Source organism: Vulpes lagopus, chromosome 10 (genome assembly GCF_018345385.1).
Source record: "Vulpes lagopus strain Blue_001 chromosome 10, ASM1834538v1, whole genome shotgun sequence".
Lineage (NCBI taxonomy): Eukaryota > Metazoa > Chordata > Mammalia > Carnivora > Canidae > Vulpes > Vulpes lagopus.
In genome coordinates, this window is record NC_054833.1 from 56632509 (window position 1) to 56651658 (window position 19150).

Here is a 19150-nt window from a genome sequence, read left to right on the forward strand (position 1 = left end):
CTGCAGGGACAAGACATGATTTCCATCTCCAGGTGAAAGAACAAACTCAGGAAAAATATGAAGGGGATCGCTTTCAAACCAAATTTGGTTCTGAGAACCAGTATTGCCACCCTGTATTTGAAATCAGCTCTTAAAGAGGCCAAGCCCAGAGAAGAAAAGAGCGGCTGCCATCACCCCAAGCTCCAGTGACCCCAAGACACAAACACACCTGGTTTATTACCATCTATTTCCTGGAAAGAGAAACTCTCCGTACCTGCGTGTTGACATTGGCACCAAATTCCAGAAGACACTGTACCGTCTCTTCCAGCCCCCAGGAGGCTGCCAAATGCAAGGGGGTCTGCCCATCTCTGGCCTCCTCCTCCCCTTCTCCATTAGCACCAGGTTGCCTGGGACTGTTCACGTCACAGCCACTGAAATCAAGGGGGAAATGAAAGGTGGGTTCTAAGAGCCAGGCTTCCAACCCAGCCAGAGGCATGCAGATGAACGCATAGTAGCAGTCTCATCCAACACAGAAGCTGCTGCCACCTTGGTGTCAAATACTGATGTCTGGGCCCCACTCCCATTGCTTCTTCTTGGTCTTGGGGGCGACCTGGGCATCAGAACTCTTCAAGGTCCCCAAGGGATCTGTATGCATTTATCACTTGAGAACCACTGCTCTAAAGGCTCCTCCCATATATGTGCCCCTGAGTATGACGTGGGCCTGCTGGGGAGATTGGGGGGGGGGGGGGGGCGGGGGCACAGGGACCACCTGGCTTCCTCCACCACAACCTCCTGGCTGCACGGGGTGAACTGGTCTGACTGGACTACCGGAGCCTCTACGGCCCCCAGGGCAGGAAACTGGCTCAGCTTCTGGACTCTGACATTTGGGCACCCAAGCCTTTCTCCTCAGAATTGGGTGAAGTGCCTTAAGTGGTGACTTCATAGAACAGTGACCCTCCAACAACTGTAACTGGGGACCCCTCTGACCAGCGGAGGCATGCCAGGCCTATAGCTGAAGAAGACACGAAGAGACATGTGGGGTTCTCAGACCTGCGAATAAGAAAGCAGGCGGTAGACTCATTGTTTTCATCGATGGCCCTGTGCAGGAGCGTCTGTAGACACCCACTGGGCCCCGGGCCCCAGAACGTGGCATCACAACCATGTCGGACCTGTGGAAAACAGGTTACTCACAACACTGCACAGCAAAGTCACACATTTTATTACCACCTCTAAGCTCTACGTGACACCATTAGGTTCATTCTTTCAGGCGAGATACAGTTGATAATCAACTGCTAATTCCTGTGATTGGTACATACACTGATTAGAATGTGCTCTGTGCCAGATGCTGTGAGGTTGCTTTGAGAAATACAAGAATACGCTAATCATCACCCTGGGAGCCGTGTTCCAGGAAGGAAAGAAAACACACACACTCCTCTGGCCTCAGCGACACACCTGAAACTCACAGTTCATCTCAATGCCCCCTGGGTAAGACCCCCAGCTGCATAGCACTTCTCGTCCCATTCCAGGCATTTCTGAAAGCTGAATGAGGACCCCCCTGGGTAAGAAAGACAAACCAGGGATCTGGGGACTTATCACCATGTTAATGGTGAGGGCAGCCTTTACCCGAGCACACCCTCAGGAGAGGACTCCCGAGGAGGTACCTTGGCTCTTCCGCTTCTTGACAGTGTTGATAAAAACAGCCTAAAACAAAGTGTTGGCCAAGATTATGTTGAACTGCAAGTTTCTTGAACAGGACTTTCAACAGCTCATCCTGGCCCCAACTTGCTGCTCAGTGGATCTCTTGTCCTAGTGGTTACTCTGTAGGTGACAATCTATCCCCATGTGTAAACAGAGGCTGAGGCTGAGCTTGCTCACCAGGGTGGATGCAATGTCCTCCAGGTTGTTTGCCAAGGCAAGCCACAGCGGGGGGTTCCCCTTCTCATCCGGCACAGACATGTCTGCTCCTCGGGTGCATATGGCATCCACTACGAGTGGAAGCTGGTTCCTGATGGCCAGCTGAAGGGCTGTCTCCCCATCCTGAGTCCTGTGAGGACATGCACCCCAAAACCAACATTTGTAGCTGGAGCCAAATGGTAATGCGTCCACCCCAGGCATTCAAGGCCAGAACCCACTGTATCCTTCAAACACACTTCACGCACACTGATCAATATTCTTTCGGAGCAGTTTAACCTGTCAGTAGAATCTATCCCTTCTGCCTTTTTGGGAACTATTGCCAAGCCATCCTACTGCACCCAGAAGATAATGGACCAACACCCCAGCGTGTGGGAACCCCTCAGGCACAGCTGCTTCCGACAGCACCTCAATAAAGGCCATTACGCTGCCTCCTTGACCAAACACTCCTCTCACTCCCCAGTCATTCAGGGTCACCTGACGATGCAGATAAATTCCTTGAAAATACAGAAACAATAGAAACTTAACACTGTATTTTTCCCCCAAGAATGTTCTTCATTATGTACGAAATCCTTGTCTAAACAAGTGTTTCTGGACAGGTCCTGCACTGACCTCCGTGCAGTACTGAGCCCGGGTCCTGAGGATTCCCTTTCACCATCCCACAAGTCCACCATCATGCTTTCCATCAGATGGGAGGTGCTCCCGCCTACCTCACGTTGATATCTGCCTGGTGCTCCAGGAGGAAGAGCGCGCTCTTGCTGTCCTGCCGCTGCATGGCCATGTGCAGCAGGGTCTGCCCGTCCGACATAGTGTCGTTGATGCAAGCCCCGGAGCCCAGCAGCTGTGCTGCGATTGTGTGCATGCCTGGGACACAAATAGGCCCTGACCAACGCATGCTCCACATTTCCCCCGTTGTTCAACATCTCACTGCAACAAACACACCCCCTCGACTTCTCAAAGCCAGCAGTTTTCCACCAGGTATCACAGGCTTAACCCAAACCCAACGATGAGCCCCGCCCCTGCACGCTTCCCTCCCTCCCTGCTCCCCCACCCTTTGGACAGAGGCCGGTCTGCAGACCCCAGCAGCCTCTGGACAACGCCTTCCCTGCCCCCCCGGCAGCCTCTGGCACCACCTCACCAGTCCATAATGCTAGGCCCAGCACCGTCTGATCTCGGGAGTCCTTGAGGCTGAAGTCCGGAATGATTTGCAAGTTGTTGGTGGCATGAAGAGCATTAGCTAAAATTTTTAAAGGAAACGAACACTTGATTTCCCCACCCCCTGGACCACATTTAAAGGACTCCAGAGCTAAGAGCTAGTTGGTTTCCAACTCACTGACTGGCTATAATACAATCCCCTCTGTACAGAGAGAGTTCATAAATCTTCTCATGCAGAGTGGAAGCCCAGAAACCTGGCATTTTGGAGCACAGCTTATGGGAATAATAAAAGTTTTTAAAGCTTAAAATACTGAGTCTTCACAAAAGGAAAATAAACCCACTATGGAAACACATAATAATTATCTGAGTGCAGACAAACGGGGTCAAAACCATGGCCTGGCAGGGCTCTCCTAATATGTAATTCCTGCCTTCTTATCTCTCCAGGGAGGACCCAGAGAAAGATGCATTCTACCTGAAATCCTGCTTCCTTCCGTAAGAACAGGGAGGAAATATGCTGGCATTCCTCAGGACAGAGGCAAGAGGAGGACAGGTTCCAAGACAGGCAAGAGGAGAACCTGGGGAGGACTCTCTGAGGGAAGTGGACCTCCCCATGGCAGGGGCTCCCTGGGCCCCCCTGCTCCTCCCACGGTTCCCCAGCCACCAGCGTGCCAGGGAGACTGAGGCTGCTGAGAGAACCGCCCATTCAAGTGGGGTCTGAGGCTGCAGGGTCCTTGGGTACTGTTCACGCTGAGGCAAAGCTTTGGGAAACACCCAACATGAGAGAGAAGTCGTCTACGGTTCTAACCCCATCACCTGACAGGTGCGGTGGGCAGGCTTTGCCCTCAGCATGTACACAGGGAATAGTGGTCAGGAGCCAGACTACATGCTGACCTAGTATGACCTGAAAGGATCTGGGGGCAAGATAACTCATCAATGGAAGGAACGTGAACTCTGTAACTAACTCCTCAGAATGACCGTTCACAGGTAAGGGTGGGGAGGCCCCAGCTACCCACCTTTCTGCTCCAGGATGACAGACACCACATCTGGGTGATCATAGGCGATGGCCATGTGCAGCGGCGTCTGTAGATAGACACCATCCACTGAGCTGGCAGAAGACACGGCCTCCCGTGGCAAAGGCGGGGCCTCCTCGGTCTGCAGGTTCGGGTTGGCGCCTTGCTGCAGGAGCTCTGCACTGAGGTTGGCCAGGCCGTGCCGACAGGCTGTGTGCAATGGGGTTTCTCCCTAAACGGAAGCAAACAGCCCACCTCAGAGCACCGTCAGGATGGGAGTGCCCATCACAGAGGCTTGACGCCTGTATTCTCAAGCCCGAGTCTCCAGGGGCAGTCACAGCCCTCAGCCCATCCTGTCACCAGCTGACCACGACTTGTCCAACTCCTGCGAGTCCATTCCTGCCTTCCCTATGCCATCAGCCCGGTTTCTTCAAAGTTGGCCCAAGTGCCCTCCCAGGACCCTGGCTCCTCATCTACATGTCCCATCATCTTCTTAAACATCTTCAACGATTAAACTGCAGACAACCTCCAAGTGCCACAGAAATATGCCCCGGGGAGGCTGGCAGAGCCTGGACTGTGGCCCCGTGGGGATAGGGCTACGAGTTGGCCCCCACCCCCACGGGTCTCTCTGCCTGGCCCACATCAACCTCATCAGGGTCTCTGATCAAGTCCTCTTTCCTCCACTCTCAAAATTAAAAACATTTTAAACTGGTACTCCACGTATTTGATTCAATGTTCAAAAGGTACAAGAACAGACAATGACAATGTCCTCTCCTGCTCCCCCACCCGAGGAAACTCCAGTGCCAGCTTCCTGTATCCTTCCAAGGGCGGAACAGTCAGAAGAGGACATGGACACAGATGCACACACAGCATCTTTCCACCCAAACAGATGGAAACAAACAGAACACACTGCTCTGCTCCTTATTCTTATGGAAGCTAGACCTCATCCATTTAAAGAGTCAAAGACCCTACAAGGCTCGTTGTGAAACTCAGCAAGATCCCACGTCCTTTTCCCTAAAAAAAAAATTTCCCTTTCCTGGAGGGAACCTTGAACTGTCTCAGCTGGGTTCTAACTAACATGTTTACATTGTCACCTCTCAGTTTTCTGGGCTCAGGTACTGTATGTCTGTGGACGCCCCACGGCTAGTCACCATGTCACAGGACTCAGACTCCCACTGACCCCCACTGCGCCCTTCCCCACTGACACATGTCATGCTGTGGAGGGCTGAGAGTGTCCTCCTCTGTGGGATCATCTTCTGCTCCAGAACCCCACACCCACATTCACACAGAGCATGCTCCCCGGCCCCCATGGCCCGCACCAGAGCCTACAAGTATGCGACTATCTCAGCCAACGTCCTCACCACCTGTTCCTGCTCAACAGTCACAAACTCGAATTCACTGCCCAGCAGTTCCTCCTGCAGGCAATTCTCTTTCTCTTCATGGGTGCACCCAACAGCCTCACACTCCCTCCTGCCCCTGCTTCTGAGAGCCTAAGCTGCTGTGAGTATAATTCTGCAAACCCTTTGAAGCCTGTCCCCGTGGGTCCATGTTCAGTAACTGAGGTCAGCACAGCTCCTGCCAACCTAGAGAACACACACCAGCTCCAGGCTCCACCCCAACGGTGCACCCACATGGCAGCTTCCCGGTATGCTTTCTCAATTCAGAAGGTCATACCACCTGTCTACTCAAAACCCTTCACATAGATCTTCTCTTGCCATAGGAGAAGTCCAAAGAACTCAACTAGCACTCCAGACCCTTCTCCAAAATCACCCACTTGCCTTCAAAACTGGTCTCTTCTCACACATCTCAGAGTCCTCCCAGTTTTGCTATAAAGGGCATCAGAGAAGGAACAGCTGGTAAACAACATGAGCTCCATGAAGGGTACTTTTTTTTAAAGACCATATTTATTTGAGAGAGAGACAGAGAGAGAACAAGTGGAAGGAGGGGCAGAGGGAGAAGCAGGCTCTCCTGAGCAGGGAGCCCAACATGAGGCTCAATCCCAGGACCCTGAGATCATGACCAGAGCTGAAAGCAGAGGCTTCACTGGCTGACTCCCCCACCCCCAGGCGCCCTCCATGAAGGATTTTTCTAAAGTTGAAGACAAGGTGTGTCTGTATAGTATCAGAAATGAACAGTGGGCAAAACTGGCAATGCAAGAGACAGACACAGAGACACAAAACGATCAGAGCAAAGTCAAGAAAGCCAGAAGTGCATTCAGGGACACGCCGTTGTTTGGTGGGAGAGCAGGCTGCGTCCCTGGTGAGCCATCTCACCTCTCAGAGCCTCAACGTTCTGTGCCCCAAAATGCAGGATCTGGAGATGTCGAGAATGCCCTTTCCAGGCCCACTCTGAGAATTAAGAGCCAACATCCTCAAAGCTCTTAGCATAAAGGCTCAAAGTAAACATGACCTTAAAGACAAGCACAGCCTCTCTCCATGAAAACAACGGTAAGACAACTTCACACGGCACCAGACGGCCTGGCCATACATATGTTCACAAGCACTCACATGTGCCCTTTCCTTTTCCTGAAGCTACACCCTGTGAACCCCATCTTGCAAAGAAGGAAACTGAAGCTCACAAAGGGTCAGTAACTTGCTTACAATCACACAGGGCAGATGAGAATGAGAAGCCTCGCCCCAAGGCCACACTTCGACCTGAACACTGCAGCGACCTTGAGGCTGAATAAGCACTCACACAGGAAAGATTCAGCAAACACCAAGCGTCATAGAAGATGGAGATCCTAGTGCAGTAAGTTGGCAGCCCCCAGCATCTAGGTGAGGAGCCGATATGCCACACATGTTTAGGGAACGCTTGTTGAATCAACCAACCAACCAGTATTTGGGAACAAAACATCCATTTCAGCCTGGTTTTTTAACCAAGTACATGTATCATTCGGACAAAAATTGAAAACAGAAGCTATTTTTTCCTATATACGCACCATTTCCTTTCCCCATAGAGCTACTCCGCTTCCTCAGCCGCCCTGGCACACTTACCCACTTGTTCCTGTGATTGACGTGGGCGCCGCTGGTTGCCAGGAAAAGAGCAGCTGCCTCGTTCCCCGCCTCAGCTGCCCGCTGCAGTAGGCAATTCCCTGGAGACAGTGAGCACACTCGGTTCCCACGTGCACAACGACAAACCTCCTTGCCCACCTATCCCAACAGACAGCCCACACCCCACACCGAGTCCTGTGTGTGGATGCAGACACTGGACAGGCCCAGGTGGAACAGAGATTTGGTCTGGGAGTCAGAGGACATTCGTTCTCCTAGAGTTCACCACTGGATGCCACCCAAGACCGGAGGTGAGCTCTGTCTGCTGCCGAGGATGGGTCAGAGCGTGCTTTCTCAGCAGCGGTGCTCCTGACCTTCCGGGCCAAGTGACTCTGTTGTGAGGGGGCTGTTCTGCACCCTGTAAAACAACTAGATGCAAACAGCACCCCAAGCCTTGCTGTAACAAATATGTATACAGATGCTGCCAAAAGTCCGGGGGAAAGGACAACTGTCTGAGAACCTCTGGACCTAGAAGGGATGTTCGACCAGCAAATGCCCTTTACATTTTATCCCTAAGACCCTAAATGTTTGTTCTTGGCGCAGAAATGTTTTGCTTACCACTATTTTCTAAATAAAAAGCTTAGGAAAAAAACATTTCTTCTTTCCCTCATGGAATGGTTTTAGCCCCAAAGCAGTGTTTCCCTTCCTATTAACATCCATTTCCTGTTTGGATCAACACAAAATCTCATGTGCTGCAGCTATGCATTTTGAAAACTCACATTAAATACCAGGACTAAAAATAGGTGAAGAAATGGGACATGGTTAAAACCAACAGTACAGGAAACAGCAGGTGTTGGCGAGGACGTGGAGAAAGGGGAGACCTTGTGAGCTGTTGGTGGGAATGCAAGGCGGTGCAGCCACTGTGGAGAACAGTGTGCAGGTTCCTCAGAAAGTTACAAACAGAACTACCCTACGACCCAGCCATTGCACTTTTGGGAATTTACCCCAAAGGCACAGATGTAGTGAAACACTAGGACAGCTGCACCTCAATGTTCACAGCAACAATGTCCACAGTAGCCAGACTGTGGGAGGAGCCTCAATGTCCTTCAACAGATGAATGACTAAAAAGATGTGGGATACACACACACACACACACACACACACACACACAGACACACACACACAATGGAATATTACTCAGCCATTAGAAAGGATGAAGTCTTATTTGCAATGACTTGGATGGGCTAGAGTGTATTGTGCTGAGTGAGGTAAGTCAGTTAGAGGAAGACAAATACCATAAGACTTCACTCATATGGAATTAAGAAAACATGAACACAGAGGAAGGAGGGGAAAAAGAAGCAGAGAGGGAAACAAACCATTTAAGACTCTTAACAGCAGGGACTCATTGAGGGTGGCTGGAGGGAGATGCATGGGAGATGGGCGAGGTAGGGGATGAGCATGTAGCGGGCACTTGTGATGAGCACTGGGTGCTGCATGTAAGTGATGAGTCCCTGAATTCTACTCTAGAAACCAATACTGCACAGTATGGTAACAACCTAAAATTTAGATTTAAAAAAAAGAAATGGGACAAATGCTTTATTTTCATGCTGTTTTTCCTTTTCCCTCAAAGACCAGGATTCCACCTGGGGCCGAGAGCCACCATAACTTAGAAACCCCTAATGAGGGTCCCATCTTCACTCCTGTAGTCCTCCTGGGACACACAAGACGTGCACATGGGCCTCCGAATCAAACCAAGGTAACCTTCAACTGCTAAGACGTGACAGAAAGGCTGAGACAGTGGACAAAGGCCATTCCATGTAAAAGGAGAATTGGAACAAGGAAAAAATAATAATCCTGAACTTGTACCTAATCTCAAAGTATATAAAGGAAAATTGACAGAACTAGCAAGACAGTGGACAAATCTTCAGACTCACAATGAAAAATGTTCATATACGCCCCCAAATTGACAAATCAAGCAGTCCAGACGTTAGTAAGTTACCTTGTAAGATGTACACAGCATGACAAATACACCTGATGCATGGACGTAAGCAGAGAATAGTGGTGCATGCTGGGGATTTACCCCAAAGATACAGATGCAATGAAACGCCAGGACACCTGCACCCCAATGTTTCTAGCAGCAGTGTCCACAATAGCCAAACTGTGGAAGGAGCCTTGGTGTCCATTGAAAGATAAATGGATAAAGAAGACGTGGTTTACGTATACAATGGAATACTCCTCAGCCATTAGAAACGACAAATACCCACCATTTGCTTCGACGTGGATGGAACTGGAGGGTATTATGCTGAGTGAAATAAGTCAATCGGAGAAGGACAAACATTATATGGTCTCATTCATTTGGGGAATACAAAAAATAGTGAAAGGGAATAAAGGGGAAAGGAGAAAAAATAAGTGGAAAATATCATAAAGGGAGACAGAACATGAAAGACTCCTATCTCTGGGAAACGAACTAGGGGTGGTGGAAGGGGAGGTGGGTGGGGGGTGGGGGTGACTGGGTGATGGGCACTGGGGGGGGCACTTGATGGGATGAGCAACTGGGTGTTATGCTATATGTTGGCAAATTGAACACCAATAAAAAATAAATTTAGAAAAAAAAAAGAGAATAGTGGTGCAGCCCACAGTGAAAGGATGCATATGCTTGTCAGGTACCCGTCAAACTTTCTTAAGAACTGGGTCTGAAGGTAGCTAGCATCCAAGTCCTAAATATCAAAGAACCAAGTTCTTATATATTGCAGCCCTCGTATAGTATGATTATATTCGAAATGAATAAATTATGGCCAATGACCAGTATACCTTTGTAAATTCAGAGCAATTTAGGACCAATCTCATTTCCAGAAGGTCTTCCCAACCCCCCTGGTGTGGAGTGCCCTGACTTTAGCATTCAAGTCACCAGAGGGGCGACTGAATTTGTTCTTTACTTAAATCATTAAGTTCTTTCAAGGAAAGTGCTATTTAATATCCACCTCCTTCTGGCCCATCCCCATCATCTGTGGCACCCACCCATACTTTATATGTATTATCTTGAGTTCTTCCTTAAAATACCTCTGTATTTTATTTAGTCAGAACAAGGAAATACACATGTGAAAACAGGGTTCTCAAAGTGTGGTCAGTAGATTCCTGGGGATTCCAGAGTGTCTTTCAGGGGGTCCATGAGGTCAAAACTATCCTCCTGATGCTCACTTGTCCCGCTATGATGACTGTGGCACTTATGTCAGATAAAACTGGGGCCCCAGAGCATACCAGGAGTCACCACGTTCCTCTGCACCACATTGCACCAGCCAAAAATGCACAGTCCTTAATAGAGCAGTAAAAATTACTACATTTCCTAAATTTCAATGGGTACCTATCCTTCCAGAATTCTGTGTGACATTTCACTTGTAACGGGGAAAATCCAATAAAAAGGATATTCACTTAGAAAACAGCTAAGGCTTTGGGACGCCTGGGTGGCTCAGCAGTTAAGCATCTGCCTTCAGCTCAGGGCGTGATCCTGCAGTCCCAGGATCAAGTGCCACATCAGGCTCCCTGCCTGGAGTCTCCTTCTCCCTCTGCCTATGTCTCTGTTTCTCTGTGTCTATGTGTCTCTCATGAATAAATAAATAAAATCTTAAAAAAAAAAATAGCTAATGTATACAATGGAATATTACTCAGCCATTAAAAATGACAAAAACTCACCATTTCCTTTGACATGGATGGAACTGGAGGGTATTATGCTGAGTGAAATAAGTCAATCGGAGAAGGACAAACATTATATGGTCTCATTCATTTGGGGAATATAAAAAATAGTGAAAGGGAATAAAGGGGAAGGGATAAAAAATGAGTGGGAAATATCACAAAGGGAGACGGAACATGAGAGACTCCAAACTCTGGGAAACGAACAAGAGGTGGTAGAAAGGGAGGTGGGGGGGGGGGGTGACTGGGTGATGGGCACTGAGGGGGGCACTTGATGGGATGAGCACTGGGTGTTATGCTATATGTTGGCAAATTGAACACCAATAAAAAATAAATTAAAAAAAAAAAAACTACAAGTTTGGCAGCTTATCAACAGAAGATTTCTCTGATAAGATCAATGGTGACATTAGTAAACAAGATTCTAAAATACACAAACATCTGGAAGATCTGCATAACTCGGTGAACCAGTATTTTTCAAATAATCAAGTTGTGATGTTACAGAATCATGTATGGAGAAAAGATCCATTCAAAGCACAAATGGATCCTGGATTTCAATATGAGTATGAAAAGTTCTTTGGTACAGTTTCAGATTCCATATTGCAACTAACTTTAAACTATCACTTGGTCAACTCTGCTTGCTGTGGAATCAGAGAAACACATCCACAATTATCTGAGAAGGCTCTGAAATGTGCCCCCCTTTGCCGGCTACATAGGTGTGAGAGTATGTTTTCCTCACATACTTTAACCAAAACAACATATCTCAAAAGGCTGAATACAGATGCAGATACAAGAAACCAGTCACTCTTCCAACTAATTTTGTTTGAATATTATCCTTCATAATAAATGATATATGCTAAACATGTAATGGTTTGTTATTTAATACATCTTTTTAAAATTTCTCAGTTTTAATTTCTAATATTAGTTAAATACCTTAGATATACCCTATCAAAACCAAAACTCTTTGAGATATCATTTTAAGAGTGTAAAAGGAGTTCTGGACCTCACTGCCCCAAATAAGTGTTCCTGCTTAACAGACTCAGAGTCTGGCTAAACTTCTTAAAGCATAATCTTGGAATTTTACTATACTGAAAAGCACAAACTAATTCTCAAAACAATATGCCATTCAGTTTCTAACCTTTTGGTAAAAAGGCAGATGTGATGTTTCACGGCCCTCCAGACCTAAGCACCAGCTCTGGGGGGACCACACTTTACCTGTTACGGTGTCAGGGGCATTGGTGTTGCTGCCCCGCTGGATAAGTCTGGCTGCAAAGCTGTTTTCATCAAATGAAGTCCCGTTCACCACCGGGAGGTCTTCAAAGGGGTTCACTGAGTGGTCAGGAGACATGGTGACGTACTGCACTGCAAGCCACAGAGCAGTGCTGCCCTCGTGGTCTTTCAGCTCTAAATCTAGCCTGAAATAAGGAAGCAGCAGGAACAGCAAATAGAACCCTCTTCAGACACTGTACTGCCAACAGCCTCTTTATGCACATTTTGAATGACAGTTTTTTAGTTTACTTTTACTTATTAATATTTATGACACAAAAAGACATTTTTTTTTTCTAAAAAACATTTTAAAGGAATTATTTTTCACTCACAATCCCACCCTCCCAACTGTTTTTTCACTGCTCCACATGCGTACCGTTTGCACTGCAGCAATTGACTGAACACATATTCGTTCCTGGCCATGATGCACAGGTGTAAGGGAGTCCTACAGATGGAAGAGAAGAGGGGTCAGAACAGGCATCGGTCAGGACTCCTCAGGGCAGGAGGCAGGGTCACCACCCACAAGAAAACTCCATCTCTGCAGCAGTGTCTCTGCGTGCTCTGGCCAAGAGCTTTCCAAAATCATGTCACTGTTTACTCAGTGGTCCAAAGGACAAGATCCACCAAAAGGAAGAGATAATAAAACGCTCTCCAGTTGAATGCTGACTTGCACCAGGTCTCCATATTCTTAAACAGCAGTTTGTTTTCCCCACATATCCCCCACCAATGTGAAAACACATGTTTCTCTTCCTACAGCTCTCGTTTACACTCAAAGAGCCTGGCAACAGGCAGGGACTGCTGGAAGCAGCATCTGAGCGCTTTTCACTGTGCGTATCCAGCCCCCACACACTCTGAAGGGGGCCCCCCACCCTGCACCAGCACCCATCACAGGGGCAAGCATCTGCTGCAGCAGGAGAAAGTCAAAGATCCAACAGAAGATAAAAAGGATGCAATTACTTAGGGAAATAAAGTAATTATCACATGATAATGAGAGTTCAGAGACCCATCTCACTCAATTGCAGATCCTTCCACACACGTCCATGTCCCTATCCTGACAACTGCACAGAGCTCTGTTCTTAGTTTGATAGGTTTCTCTAGGGTGTAAAACACTGAGCTGGTCCCCCTTGCTGGTGGTCCCCTTCTGTGCCTCCCACACTGCTGCTCCAAAGATACACAGCCTTTTCATGGGCTCTAAACCACAAGGAATCCTTAACAAGGTACTTCTGGGAAGAGGCAAAGGGGACACAACAAAGGCTGCAGAGATGCCGTGGGGAGAGCCGATCGGGAACACGGCAGATGGCCCGAGACGGTGTGCACCCCTTCTTCACAGCACCCCACCAGCTCTGACCAAGATGCTGAGACAAAGTTCCCTTGCAGAAGTTGGACCAGTAACCACCTGAACAAGACAGAAACTGCGTACAAACCCATGGACCTCAGTTCCCAGCACGGAAATGATTTCCCCAAATGTCTCTGGGCTTAGTCACTCCTCTCATCGGTCTGACAAACCTTTATCTGTGACCTCAGGGAAAATCAGACTGAATAACAAGCCCCAATCTACTAGTTATGTGCCACCCTAAAATACCATTCTGGAAACAGCAGTGAGAGCAAGCCATCTAACCCCACTTACCTGCCCTTGCTGTCCTGCATGTTGGGATTGGCGCCAGCCTGCAGAAGAGCCTCTGCGATCTGTGCCATCTCAGACATCACATCTGCTGAGTGTTTCTTCGAACTGTACAATGCCACAAGGTGCAACGGTGTCTCCTGGGCACCCAATGTAGCAGCATTGACAAGTGCCCCATTCTTAATGAGGAAGGTGGCAGCAAAGAGATCTCCTTGAAAAGAAACGACAGAAAAATGGTCACCCACAACAACACCAGGGCAAGCTCTTCTGGCCAATGCTTCCTGGGAAAGTCAGTAACTATGGACAAAGAAGAGGGAGAATCGGGCATGTCTTCGCAGAACATCTGGGACACCTGGAAGCGGAAACTCATCATCAAGATAACAAAGTCACGTACTTGAATCTCAAAGGCCTCATTCAGTTTCTGATCACCCGTTGTCACATGTCCTGTCCTGCGCCTCAATATCACTATTTAAGTAAACCAGGCTTCTCCACTTAGAGGCCTCTCCTGGTCATCAGCCCTCAAAGGCAGTCTCAAGATTCTTCTCCAACACAACTGATGTCCCTCTGTCATTTCCTGACCACCAATCTGCCACACCTGCATACAGGTTCCTGTTCAGAGGACAATTCTGTCTGATTTATTGTGATTCACAGATTTTTTTAATGTTCTATTACGTACAAACAAAACAGTCTCAACAAGAAGTCTGCAACTAATGGGACATCTGAGTAGTTCAGCGGTTGAGTGTCTGCCTTCAGCTCAGAGCGTGACCCCGAGGTCCTGGGATAGAGTCCTGCATCGGGCTCCCCACAGGGAGCCTGCTTCTCCCTCAGCCTGTGTCTCTGCCTCTCTCTCAGTATCTCTCATGAATAAACGAACAAAATCTTAAAAAAAAAAAAGAAGTTTGCAACTGAATATTTAAATAAAGAATCAGTACACACTACTCTTTATAAAAACTTCACATGGTACATTAAGTGGTTGTCAAAACAAAGCTTTTTCCTAAGTCCCCTCCATTGCCCTAACTCTTGGAGCACTTAGAGGTGCAAGAGTCTCCCTGGGGCTACCTACAAATACCAAATTAATTCTGAATAACTTACATAAAATCCAGTAAATTCAACAGGTGAGACTGCTGTCCTCGACTACTCAGTGCTCTGTATGAGGAAACACAAACTACCTTGACATCCTGACAAAAGGCCAAGAATTAAGTTTACATAAAAATACCAAAGGGATACAATTCTGAAAATACGTGGCTAAATTCAGAACCAAGCGATCTGACAATTTCACATCAAAAATACTTGTGGTGGGGATCCCTCGGTGGCGCAGCGGTTTGGCGCCTGCCTTTGGCCCAGGGCGCGATCCTGGAGATCCGGGATCGAATCCCACGTCGGGCTCCCGGTGCATGGAGCCTGCTTCTCCCTCTGCCTATGTCTCTGCCTCTCTCTCTCTCACTGTGTGCCTATCATAAATAAATTAAAAATTAAAAAAAAAAAAATACTTGTGGAAAGCAGTTCAAGTAGGCTTGTCAAGTCAACCTGGAGGATGATAGAAATTAAGCAATAAAACTTATGATGATTCCTTAAAGTTTAATCCTCCTTGGATTTAATTCCATTTATAACTTTTTAAAAAGATTTATTTATTCCTGAGAGACACACAGAGAGAGGCAGAGACACAGGCAGAGGGAGAAGCAGGCTCCCTGCGGAGAGCTCAATGCAGGACTCAATCCCAGGACCCAGGGATCACGACCTAAGTCAAGGCAGACGTTCAACCACTGAGCTACCCAGGCCACTCTTCCATTTACAACTTAATGCATACAAACACACTCACTATACATAAAATTAATGTTTCTTAAAAAATAAGGCAAGAAGTGACATCTGCGTAGCTCCCTCAGTTAAGCATCGGCCTTTGGGGTCCTGGGATCAAGTTCCACGTTGGGTCCCCTGCTCAGTGGGGAGTCTGCTTCTCCCTCTACCCCTCTCCCTGCTCTGCTTTCTCTCTAATAAATTAAGAAAATATTAAAAAAAAGAAAGAAAGAAAGAAAGAAAGAAAGAAAGAAAGAAAAGAAAAAAGAAAAGAAAAAAGAAAAGAAAAGAAAAGAAAAGAAAAGAAAAGAAAAGAAAAGAAAGAAAAGAAAAGAAAAGAAAAGAAAAGAAAAGAAAAGAAAAGAAAAGAAAAGAAAAGAAAAGAAAAGAAAGAAAAGAAGGCAAAAATAGCAATGCATCGTAAGATAATGAACTATTAACAGAGCAATCACCCAGTTACTAATCCATGATGCTTGCTTTGAGGCATTCTGTCTAGCCGGAGCGGGGAAGCAAAAGTTTCTTCTGGGGACCTCCAGGTAGTACCGACAAGCTCACTGCAGAGAAGTCTTCCAAAGCAAACCTCCCCTTGTCCGGCCAGGTGTAACCCTAGCAGCCATGACACAGCACTTTGCTAAGTTGTCCCAAGGGTTCAGCTGAAACTCAGAGGTACTTTCTGTAAATTGTCTCCACTTCACCAAGGTCTACAAAATAAATTTCTTACAAATCACATCCTTCTTCAGCTGGAAGATCCCCCAAATGCAGCGTAACTGTTGCTCTGCTGGTTTCACGACTATCGACTTTCTACATATGTCTTAAGCCTGCTGGCAGTGTTAGGATGGATGGAGGCCAGGTTGCCGAAGGCGCCATAGTACTTCTTTGCTATGCAGATCATAGGCAACAGTGTTGCTTCTGTAGCTGATCTGTTTTTGTCTTTGCATCCAGACACATTCACCTGCCCCTAATTCTGTTAGTGCCATAGATGTATACTCCTTTGATTCCCAATCTCCACATGACAAATTTCTCCTTTCAGAGACACCTATGACAAGGTTTCTTTTATAATCTTGCAATATTGTTCATCTTCAACAATAGTTCTGCAATCTGAACATCCAGAATAGGGCTTAGGATTTCAGGAATGGCAAAGTTCTCAAGTCTATTATCTGTATTCCCATGCTCATTTTTTTCTAAGATTTTACTTACTTGAGAGAGAGTGCGCACATGCATACGAGAGCAAGGGGAGAGAAAGTGGAAGAGAGAGAGAGAGAATCCTCATACAGACGCCCCACTGAGTGTGAAGCCTGACACGGGGCTCAATCCCACAGCTCCAAGATCATGACCTGAGCCAAAATCAAGAGTTGGATGCTCAACTGCTTGAGCCACCCAAGTGCCCCTGTATTCCTGTGCTCATTTTCATTTGACTATATGGGTTGCATCTGGTCTTCAGTGGACATAGAATTTCAAAATTCTCTGGTTTTCAATACCTCCTATCTGCTCTGTACTTTCTTCTAAGGGACCATCTTGCCAGAGAATGTCAGCTTGGGCAAGGAAATGCTCAGGTTGCCACAAGGCCCTCAGATGCTGATTGATCCATGTCTGATATACCTATCTACCTGCCACTGTCTAATATAAAGCAGGCACCAGGGAAATGTTTGGGAAGAAAACAGATCGACTGCTCAAGGCTATGAGATCCCATTTCAACAGATTGGCTCTAATTCCAATCAATTATGATTTTAGGCAACTTCAAATTTCTCTAACCAGCCCCCAATTCTTTTCTGGGGTCTGGGGGAAAGTGTGATCTTTACCAACATCACATGCAAAAGACCAAAAATTAGCTTTCTGTACACCAGAATATTGGTAGAGCTCTAAAAACAACAACATGCATGTTGGGGGCTAGGCTGGGTCAGGCCTTTGCTATTCATATATACATAGTGAGTTTCTCCATAGGCCCTGATGTGTGGTAGGAACAACACCCACAGAAATTCAACCTAAGAGAGAATATGTACAAACATTAGCAACAGAATAAAATATCCCAGAGAAAGCCACCTACATTCTGGAAGTGGAAAGGAAATCCAGGACTGTTGGGACAGAGGGCCTTAAAATGAAAAAGCCTGCTGTATATGATGGAGAGCTAGGATATGGTTTTATACCTTTAAGGTCAGCCCATGCTCCAAACTAAGAGAACACAGTAAACCTAAAATAAGACTACATTATGAAAAACTTATAATACACTGTACCTATGGAAGATGAACCAGACAAAATATACATTACTTGCATATATATATATATATGCACACAAATACATGCACCCCACACAGAAAGTTATTTAGGAATTACTGGAAGTTGAAAATCGGGGTGTTTTACGTTAAAAGAAAGTTAGCCCCCATGGGTACACAATCTAGAGGGAAAAGACAGTGGACATCAAAGAGCAGAACAAAGGGAGAGAATGGAAAATACCAAAAGCACCATTTATAAAGTTTCTGTCACTAAGAAAACTTCTAATACATCCTGGAGAAATTTCCATCAAACACAGCTACAATAACAACTGTTTGGGGATGCTCAGTGGTTGAGCATCTGCCTTCGGCTCAGGGTGTGATCCTGGGGTCCTGACATCGAGTCCTGCAATGGGCTCCCTGCAAGGTGCCTGCTTCTCCCTCTGTCTGGGTCTCTCTGCCTCTCTCTGTCTCTCTCATGAATAGAGGAAAGGGAAAAGAAAAGGGAGAAAAGAAGAAAGAAAAGAAAGAGAACTAATGAACAAACGAACGAACGATTTGGTGCTTCAAAGTTGGCTACTTCATCAACCCCATCCACTGGCACCACCAGGTTAACAAGATATCACTGTAATGGCTTGTCCACATCAACATAACCCTAACACCACCAACATCAAAACAAGTCCACACATGACCTCTCCTCTAGTGCAGCTTCCTGAGCAGGGCTGTATTCAGGGAACCCAGTAACATTCACCATGAACACAGCCGGCCTCACGCTGCTCCAGGTGCTGGCACCATCTGTGCACAGACTGCAAGGAGTGAGACAGGAGCACCTGCTTATGAGACCCGTCAACCACCAATGATTATTAGAAGGTCAATGCTGATCACCAGATATTTTTAAACAGCAAGGAGTCACCTTCTTGCCCTGACTAGCTAGTTGGAGGTGGCCACCCTCTGGCCACTGTATGCCTCCTGTAAGAAGAGGATTTGTCCAGAGACACTGGCTGCCCATGTCATTCTTCACAGAACTGCCCAGCACAGATTCTAGTGGGCATCCAGAACTGGACCCACATCTCAGATAGCAAAGATCTTTGCTCAAATTATCAAGAACTTAAAGCAAGGTTGACAGTTAAAATTAAGTACATTACTCATTTAGGAAGGGCCACAGAGTGACGGCTCAACCTAAAGAAGGAAACGTGAAAGCAGCCCCCTGGGAACTGAAGTTAGTTATGGCACAGCAGCCTGGAGCTGACCCTACCACCCGGCAGTCCCAGTGCTGGGAACACTGGAAAGAAGGAAGGATTCCTACTCTGCACATAAGGAAAAGGAGACCCAGCAGTAACTGACTGACTTGTTCAAGGCCCCTGACTCCGTGGTGAGCCAGGGTTCAAACCCCAGCCCACCCAACCTCTGACCCCAGTGCTTAGTCTACCATGCCATGGGCTACTCTCCAGAGCTGGCAGCAATCAGGACGATGATACCAGTGCCAGAATGCACAGGCTTGCAGGCAACTGATCAATTCCAAGTGGAAGATTAAGT

At 47.1% G+C, this 19150-nt stretch overlaps 1 protein-coding gene across 3 annotated transcripts in view; it reads right to left on the reverse strand.

Annotated features, from left to right (window-relative positions):
• The window catches only part of ANKFY1 (ankyrin repeat and FYVE domain containing 1), a 79953-nt gene that overhangs the window by 12714 nt on the left and 48089 nt on the right, over positions 1–19150 (reverse strand). For all 3 annotated transcript variants that reach the window (XM_041770438.1, XM_041770436.1, XM_041770437.1), the window contains exons 8-17: positions 13620–13824; positions 12369–12437; positions 11942–12141; positions 7049–7146; positions 4059–4287; positions 3029–3127; positions 2601–2754; positions 1855–2023; positions 1030–1148; positions 254–410 (exon numbers count right to left, since the gene is read on the reverse strand). In XM_041770438.1, the coding sequence (XP_041626372.1) occupies positions 254–410; positions 1030–1148; positions 1855–2023; positions 2601–2754; positions 3029–3127; positions 4059–4287; positions 7049–7146; positions 11942–12141; positions 12369–12437; positions 13620–13824 (1499 nt within the window). The remainder of the gene's footprint in view (positions 1–253; positions 411–1029; positions 1149–1854; positions 2024–2600; positions 2755–3028; positions 3128–4058; positions 4288–7048; positions 7147–11941; positions 12142–12368; positions 12438–13619; positions 13825–19150) is intronic.